Source organism: Miscanthus floridulus, chromosome 4, assembly GCF_019320115.1.
Source record: "Miscanthus floridulus cultivar M001 chromosome 4, ASM1932011v1, whole genome shotgun sequence".
NCBI lineage: Eukaryota > Viridiplantae > Streptophyta > Magnoliopsida > Poales > Poaceae > Miscanthus > Miscanthus floridulus.
Genome location: NC_089583.1, coordinates 71,299,661 through 71,309,058, shown reverse-complemented (window position 1 = coordinate 71,309,058; position 9,398 = coordinate 71,299,661). Strand labels below are relative to the sequence as shown.

Below are 9,398 nucleotides of genomic sequence, written 5' to 3'. Positions count from 1 at the left end.
AAGGTTTCTGCGCCTACTAAATCATGTTTCTATATGCCTTTGTTGTGATGTAGGATGGCTGGAATGAATTCATCCATTTGGTGTGAGAGGTAAACGGTGGCTTGGACATAGGACATGGCTTGCGTCCACGACTTCCTTTGCTTGCGGCGGTGGTGTAGTGTGATCGTTATGTAGTTAATGGGTTGGGGTCGTTACGATGTTTATAATAATTGTTCCATCAAGTGGGAAGGGTTTTATGGGTTTCTATGCATTGTTCATCTATTAATTAAACACCCCTTAGTGGGTTATTATGCATGAAACACTTTTATATTTGATTCTAGCTGAATGGATTATTATGCACCAAACAATTGGTTTCTATGCATACAATAAAAATGGAGACGCAAACCAGCAGCGAAAGTAATTTGTCTTCATCCAACCACTATATTTTATGCAACATCGGCGCAACAAACTTTTTTGTGCACCTTGACCAGGGATTATATGCATGGCTTTTGTAAGTTTTCAACGCCTGCTCAAACAGTTTATATGCCTTTGTTGTGATGTAGGATGGTTGGAAGGATTCATCTCCAATTGTTGTGAGAGGTCAATGGTGGCTCAGACATAGGACATGACTTGCGACGTCCATGACTTCCTTGGCTTGTGGCAGTGGCATAGTGTGATCTTGATGTAGTTGATATGTTAATGTAAAAAGTTAGTTTTCCATGCTATGTTTATACGCTCGGATGACATGAGGAAAACTATTGGTTTCTATGTAACCTTAGTTGGGTTTCAATATTTTGTTGACTGAGTTTCTATGCATGTGAGTTGGGACCATTGGATAGTCCACACCTATAGTAGGAAGGATCTATGTGTTTCTATGCATTGTTTTTGTATTAAATAAACATCCTCTAGTGAAAAAGCATGGTGTGGGTTGGGGCCGTTACGATGTTTGTTATAATTGCCCCTTCCCATTGGTAGGGTTCTACAGGTTTCTATGCATTGTTCCGCTATTAATTAAATAGCCCAGAAAGAAGCATTGTGTGGGTTGGTGCAGTCAGGATTTTTGAAACAATAATACCCAGAGGGGAGATTTTGTGAGGGTTCTATGCATTGTTCCTATGTTAGTTATACATCCTCCAGTGGAAAGCATGGTGTGGGTGTGTGCAATCACGGTTTTCAAAAAAATAATACCCAGAGGAGAGGGTTTTGTGAGGGTTGTATGCATTGTCTCCCATGTTAATTACACACCCCATAGTGGGAAGCAAAATGTTGGTGGAGGCAATCACAATTGTGTCAGGTATAATGTCCATCTTGCGGAGAGATTTTTACGTAGTAACAAATTAATTTTTATTCATCCAACCACTAATTTATATGGGCGCCAAAAATTTTTCTGCGCATCTTAAACCATTAATTCTATGCATCCAATCGACCATCACATGCCACGATTCAAATTTCAAAATTCGGAGAAGACAAGATCGTCTCCAAGTTTTATGCTTACGATCTCCAAGTTCTATACATTATTCCCATGTTAATTATACACCCACATTAGTGGGAAGCATGATCTTGGTGGAGGCAATCACAGTTGTATCCAGTGGAATGTCCATCTTGCTGAGAGGTTTTTTACACAGTAACAAAATTAATTTTTATTCATCCAACCACATATTTCTATGCAACGTTGGTGCCAAAAACTTTTTACACACCTTGACAGTGATTATATGTATCCAATCGGCCATCACGTGCTATGATTCAAATTTTAAATTTTGGAAAACACGAGGTTGTCTCTATGTTTCTATGCTCTCGCTCACAAGATTCTATGCGTAGCCGGAAGTATAAATCTCTATATCCTAGTGCGCAAAATTATGAATTTTAAATTTTTTACAAAAATATATTTATAATGGATCTTGAATCATGCACAAAAATGTCAGGGGTTAATGGTGAAAACCGTTTTTGAATCGAATGCTTCGTTGAGAAATTATAATGGAAAAACGAAAAAGATTGGATTGGGTTGCATCCGTGCGTCAGCCTTGTCAGGTTGTGTCAGGTGGAACGTTCGGCTCGTGGAGAGGTTTACATGCGGTAACAAATTAATTTTTATATATCATCGCGACAAAAATCTTTCCACGCAGCTTGATCTGGAATTTTATGCATCTACTACCTACAAAATAATTTATTCTATAGCCACTTTGAGTTATGATAATTACTATGTTAATTTATGAGATTATAGTAACTCCTTACTAAGTGGTTTACTATAACATTATGGTAAATATCTCCATATGTTATAGTAACCCAACTATCGTAAATATGTATTAATATTATCGTAAATTAGTATATAAAATTATCGTAAATGGAGGTGGCTACAGAATAACTTATTTTATAGCTGGCTACTGAAAATACTTTCCCCTCTCTCTCTCTCTCTCTCTCTCTCTCTCTCTCTCTATATATATATATATATATATATATATATATATATATATATATATATATATATATATATATATATATATATATATAGAACTACTATCCTATAGCTGGCTATAGAATAACTTATTCTGTAGCCACTTTGAGTTATGATAATTACTATGTTAATTTACGAGATTATAGTAACTCCTTACTAAGTGGTTTAATATAACATTATGGTAAATATCCCCATGTGTTATAGTAACCCAACTATCGTAAATATGTATTGACATTATGGTAAATTAGTATATAAAATTATAGTAAATAGAGGTGGCTATAGAATAACTTATTTTGTAGCCGGCTACTGAATAGCCTCTCCCTATATATATATATATATATATATAAGCTGAAGTTAATGAATTCTCATTGTCTGTCTGTCTGTCCAGTACAAATCGCGAACAAACAACTATACGTACCGTCACTTAGCTTCTGTATGTAAGAATATAAAAGGAATTGAACAAATGGTTAGAAAGAATAGCTAGGTGTGTTGAGAAATAAGCATGCCCTAGCTAGACACCGTGTACGCATGCATTATTCTTGTTGTTGTGTTTGATGACGTCTTGTCTCGCCTTGGCGGCCACGGCCTTGGCCCAGAGCTTGAGCTTCTCCTTCACGTCCTCCTGGTGGCTCCGGCGCCGCTCCCCGCGCCCGAACGCCAGCACCATGTCCACCGGCACCACCGCGTCGATGAACGCCTCGAAGGCGCGCAGGTGCTCCGGCGGCGCGCCTGCTTGGTCGTCGTCGTCGTCGTCGTCGAAGGCGCAGTGCTGCGCCCGCCAGTCGGCGTCGGCCATTGCCAGCGCCTCAATGGACGGCCTTCCCATGCCCTTTTTCGCGATCGCGGTCGCCGTTGCTGCTGCTGCTTCTCGTCGACGTGATGACGTCGTCGTCGTCGTATTCGCACGTATCACACGATGATGTTCTGAGCGTACGGTGGTGTCGTGTAGTAGTAATAACAATGGTAGAGTACAACGACATGCCTGATTTGTGTATTTATAGTGATTGTTTGGGCTGTCAAATCAGAATCGCGATTTGACGTTAATATGAGATTACGGAGTCGGATTTAGTTTCTAGTCCTGACCTCATCACGGCCGGGAAGGAGGCTTCTTCTGGCGTACGCGTGGACCGGGAACTTTCGTTTCCAAATCGGGGCCGGATCGGAGTACGTACGGGTACGGGGTCGCCTCTCCGTTTCCGTCTGGCCGGCCGCGCGCCGCTTGCAGGGTCGTGGTTCATGTGACCTCTGACTGACACGTGACTAGCCTAGCCTGGTTCGTATTCGTACGTGCGTACGTCACGGTGGTGGAGTAGCGCACAGTCACGTCCACGTCGTCCGTGTGATGACTGATGAGCCTCATTCGGGTCCTGTACGGTGTGCTCCTACACGTACACGTACAGAACCTGATAGATCGTGTATAGTAGTTCTGTTCTCATCTCAGCTGTGACGTTCGTAATCATATACGCGCGTGTGCAAAACGTGACGTTCGTAATGATGTATACGCGGGGGCGGGCACCGGGCACACGAGCTGCTGTACATGCATGGCTTTTGGGTTTCAATGCACCGGACGGGGACGGCCTCCATCGGATCCGCTGCTGACTGGTCACGTACGTGTGAACACCACCTGGGTTTGACCGTTGATTCGGAGGATGCCAACTTGTAGTGTATACACTACGCTATAGGCAGTCATCCAAGTAATCTACGATTACTGCAGCTGGCTCGTGTTGTTGTGTGTGGTATATATTGAGCTCCTGGATACAGGCTGGAACCCTTTATTTCAACAAAAAAAAAAACATGTTGGAACATAGAAACAAATATTTTGCCAATGTATGTATAGCGTAAAAAATATTCATAGGCTTGTTTGAAACGCAGAAATTTCACAAAAATATTAGAGGAAATTTACAGACATCAGTTTAATTTTACATGAAAAAATTTGATGTCCAAACGGGCCCTAACCGTGTTCCCGAGAAGGCGTTGTCCGTCTAACGAGGCTTCCGAAAGGGATACTTTCTGTTCCAATCTTTCAAAGAGAAGGCGTTGTCCGTCTAAAGTGGTTTCTGAAAGAGAGAGTTTTTGGTTCCAACCTTTTCGGAAAGAGGTTGTAGATTACCGTAATAGATTTTCCAGATTGGATGATGATGCGTCTCCAACCTCCGAACTTCCTCCGCCTGACTGGGCCACTACTCCATCGATCACGAGTTGCCCGATTTAGTTTACCAATCCGCACGCTGTTGAGCTTAGACATAATCAGACCAAACATAACAACGTTCTCATCTGTTAAAAGTTCAAACGCATCTTCACATAGGAATAGGATACCAACAAGATTGATGTGGTAATGACGTAATGTATCTTTTTCGTGTTACATATTTCTACAGAAACAACGGGAATAGTTAGTAAAACACGCCTCTGCAGCGAGCAAAAAAAATATTGCAATTGTGCAGTTGCAGTCGATCACTTCCTTTAGTTTACACCCTACAGTATGATCTGACCGGTTTCCTCTTAAATATCTTCTCCACATAGCATTTACCAAGGCAGAACACTGGGCAGTCTGAACTACCTCAGTTCCACTGGCAATCAAGAACGAGAAGAGCAGTAGCAACTCGGTTACTCCTTGATGGCGTCTCCTAGCTCTTCTTTGGCCGTGCCAGTTTGTTCATCCTGAATTTCTTTGTATGTTCCAGTTTGCTCATCGTATGAATACCTGCGCACATTGTAGACATAAGCACAGAAAATAAAAAAACTTCTCTAACGAAAAAGCAGCAGCAAAGAACTAATACGCATGCAGGAACAATACAAAGTGCAAAACCGTGAGCCTCAGCCAGCTAAAAGGGATTAATGCTATTGCAATGCAAGTGATGTCCAGAGAATACATGGCAGCGCTCACTCTACTAACTAGGTCATCTAACCCAATGCCTACTAAAATTTCTTGTTGGAACAGTTGAAAAGAAACACATAGGAAGGCATAACAGGAACCCTTGTGTTAAAATGCTTCACAAGCAGTGGTCAGTGGTCACTGGCCACACAACCGAAAGGGTTTGCCAGTGAAAGGGGGTACTGGGATACAAATCCTAAGAATTTGTCAGGCAATCAACAATAAGTTCTGCTAATGAATGTTGGACTGCTACAGCCTACTATCATCTTGGCTCTCATCAAAGTTATAATCATGTTCTGCTGCAAATCAAAGTTAAGTAACCAACCTGAGAGCACTAAAGAACATATTTCTTCCTTGCACATAACTGGCAATGACACATTTTAGCTTTTTTTATAAAATAGTTGGTAAACAGCACATTGTCCACTGGACAGTTCATGTTGTAATTCACAGCTAAGTATACTAAAGAAAAAAGAAATCATGCAACCAAAACAACGTTGTATTCTAAAGAAATGATTGACACTGAAAAAGCAATAACTATTAAATGTAAATCAAGGATGAATTGGGGAAAAATTTACCAGGTTCCCGTAGATGCAGAACCATAATATCCAGAGTTAGGGTCATAGTAATAGCCTGTGCTGCTGCTATAGTAGTAACTGCATGGAAAAAGGAATAGAAATACACAATCAACACATGCAATCTGTATAGACATTAGAACAGTCAATGTGTCTGTTCTTTGTTTATTTTCAAAACAACCCGTAAAAATCTAGGAAAAGCAGCATAGAAACAACTATAGCCTACCCTGAAGAAGGATCATAGACATAGTCTGAGTCCACGCTTCCATTATCGGCTTCTGCAGGAAGAAGGAAAAAATATTTGTGAATAAAGAAAACACAACAGTTGCCAGAAAGAGGGGGAAATGTGCAACAGGTTTCCACAAAAGGGGAAAAAAAGAGCAGAGATGTGAACTTACTCTTCACATCTGAGGTTCCAGGATTCAAACCTGAACCTACAGTATTGGCATCATCGTTGTCATCATCACCAAACATGTCCAGGTTACTGTCATCATCGTTGATTGCAGCAGTGGCTGTAGATATATTGGCAGTTGAGGGACCAAGTTCCATTTCCAGTACAGATGATGGTTGGTCAATCTCCAGTACTGACGATGGTGTCTGGTTATATTTTGGGTCTTCAGAGACACCATCAACTTCTGGCAAACCAAGTCGAGCACGTGCCAAACGTTCATACCCAGCTGCAAAGGCAAAAGAGGGGGCAAAAGTCAGGCAAATTTCTTGAAATGACAATTTTAAGGAAATGACTAAGTAAGCAGTGAAGTAATGTAATGTGCATGCCTAGGTAGGTCAGGTTGATGTCTCAGGATAAACATCGATCAAGTTATGAATAGTGCCATAGTGGTGCTAACTTCAGGGATACATGAGTTCATGACAACATGCAATCAAGCGATGGTAGAGCACCTCATGCATTCAAAAAAGCAACAGAGTGACTCTGTTTCCATTGGGGGAAAAGGTAGAGATAACCTTGATAATGTAAAACCTATGTATTTTGCATTTTTTTACTCAAGTGATGCTAAGGAAACCAAAGACAGTGATCCTTTTGTGTGCAATCAGTTCACTCGGATGAAACAGTACCATTAAAATGAAATTAGGTGGTCATGAAATGGAATTTTCCATATGCTAGTAAGAAAACAACTAACCTGCCTCGCGTTCAAAGGTCTCACGATCATCTGAGTAAACATCTACACCAAAACATGCACAACAAGGAATAAGTCACATTGACACTGAAATGACAAATGTAAGGACAAAAAGAAATATCAAATAGTCAAATAAGAATTTCAAGAAATAAAAGCATACTATAGTCGCCATTCTCCATTAGCTTCATGGCAGCTTCAGTCAATTCATCAAATATACGTTTAGTCCCCTCAGCCATCTTTCCATGTTTATCCGTGGATGTACCCTTCAACCTTTTCAAAGCTTGCATTATCTGGCAGTTGTTGAAGAAAATATTTAAGATTAATGATCTGAATGTTGTAAGTTTAGATATTTGGATATATGGGAATCCATTGAGTAAATTAAGCATCATTCACTAGCTAAACCCAAACACAATAATAGTAAGTCAGTAAAGTTGACATAGGAACTAAATGCTATAAATTATTGAACGGTACAGGACAAGAAAGGGCTGCATAAAAATATGCAAATGATGCAACAAAAACACACCGTTTCTCCTGGTTCAAGCAAGTTTGCTATCTGCCTTTTTAGCCTCCCAATGTCATCGGAAGAGAGGTCCTCAAACTCTTCAACTTTCTCTTTGCCTTTGTTCTGAACCTTTGCAGCATACGTTGGGTCAACTTCCACACTGTCCAACCAGGCATCCTACAAGGCAAACGTGTTTGCGTCACCAATGGTAACTTCTTATACTATAATGTTAACGGTGCTAAACAGAAGATCTTCATTACCTTAATCTCATTGCCTCTTGCATACTCCACAAAGTTCCCATTCTCATCGAAATACCCTTCTTCCCTTTCTCGCTCCAAGTTAAACGGCTCTATCCGGATACCATCATCAACAAAGTTAACACCATGCTGTTGAGAATCAAAATACAGCTCAAATTTTGTACCTAGCATTCATTTGCTGTCAAACATTAATAAACAGGAAGAAGGACCATCCTGTTGAGAATCAAAATACAGCTCAAATTTGTCCTAGCATTCATTTGCTGTCAACATTAATAAACAGGAAAAAAGATGCAAGCGGAGAAGCAGGGCATACGTTGTAGCGGACTTCGAAGCCCTTGACGTCAGTGGCACCTCCCTTCGCGTCGTCGCCCTCCTTGAGCTGGCCGTGGCGCTGCCGCGCCCGCCGCTCCGCCGCAAGCTCCGGATTCAGCATGCTGTCGAGGTCCACGGCGTTGCCGGAGGGGCCTCCCTCCGCACCGGCGTCGCGGTACTTGGCCTTCTTCCCCTTAGGGAACCGCGGCTTGCGCTCCCTGCGAGCGCGGCGAGCGACACAAAATCAACATGAGCCCTGCTAGGGCGTGAGTTTGATAGATCATCATGCAAGCAAGGTGGTGGTATAGGTATTGTTATTATTTCGCCTCAGGGGGCAAGTTTTGAGTTTGCTCTTCCAACAGAACCAATGATTACCAACAATCAAGCAAAATATGAGGCTATTCTTAAAGGATTTCAACTTCTTCATGAAGTAAAGGCCAAAGCAATTGAAATATTTGGAGATTCATAGTTAATTATTAATCAGTTGATCGGCCTATATGAATGCAAAGAAGATACTTTGAAAGGATACTATGATGAATGCCAAAGGTTGCTCAAGGAATTTCTTCATGTCTCTTTTCAACATATTCCGAGAGCACAAAATCAAGAGGCTAATCGTTTAGCTCAAAGTGTGTTAGGTTATCGAGTGTTTCAAGAAGTCTTGAGTAATGAAACCTTGAATGATGATTGGAGAGTTAAAATAGCTGATTACCTTAGGAATCCATCATGGAAAGTTACCAGAAAGCTAAGATATAAATCAACTAAGTATGTTTTACTGGATGATCAGCTATACTACAAAACATTCGATGGGGTGTTTCTCAAATGTTTAAATCAAGAGGAAGCTAAGGTGTTGATGGGCGAGATGCATGAAGGGATATGTGGAGCTCATCAATCGGCTTATAAAATGAAATAGATTATTCACAGAACTGGATATTTCTGGCCAACAATATTAGAAGACTATTTTGAATATTATAAGGGGTGTTAGGACTATCAATGTTTTGGTAATGTCCAAAAATTGCCTGCATCGGCTATGAATCCAATAATCAAACAATTGTCGTTTCGAGGTTGGGGAATTGATTTAATTGGTCAGATTTTTCTGCCCTCAAGCAAAGGACATAAGTTCATATTGATAGTGACAGATTACTTCACTAAGTGGGTTGAGGCAATTCCTTTGAAGATAGTAACCTTAAAGAACATGGTTGATTTTGTCAAGGAGCATATTGTGTATCATTTTGGGATTCCTCAAACTATCACTACCGATCAAGGGAGAATGTTCACATCAAAAGAATTCCGAGATTTTGCTGCTAGTATGGGAATCA

At 40.8% G+C, this 9,398-nt stretch overlaps 2 protein-coding genes across 2 annotated transcripts; both read right to left on the bottom strand.

The window, feature by feature from the left end:
- Positions 1-2,942: 2,942 nt before the first annotated feature.
- Positions 2,943-3,257, bottom strand: LOC136548627 (uncharacterized). Its single transcript, XM_066540087.1, has one exon. It carries the CDS (start codon positions 3,255-3,257, stop codon positions 2,943-2,945), a length of 315 nt encoding a protein of 104 aa, XP_066396184.1.
- A 1,482-nt stretch (positions 3,258-4,739) lies between these two features.
- LOC136551695 (uncharacterized) lies at positions 4,740-8,323 on the bottom strand. The gene is made up of 9 exons (XM_066543238.1): positions 8,084-8,323; positions 7,774-7,899; positions 7,535-7,690; positions 7,172-7,301; positions 7,015-7,056; positions 6,274-6,552; positions 6,102-6,153; positions 5,879-5,956; positions 4,740-5,132 (listed from the first exon to the last, which is right to left on the bottom strand). Exons 1-9 carry the CDS (start codon positions 8,201-8,203, stop codon positions 5,036-5,038), a joined length of 1,080 nt encoding a protein of 359 aa, XP_066399335.1. The 5' UTR covers positions 8,204-8,323; the 3' UTR covers positions 4,740-5,035.
- Between the last annotated feature and the right edge of the window lie 1,075 nt (positions 8,324-9,398).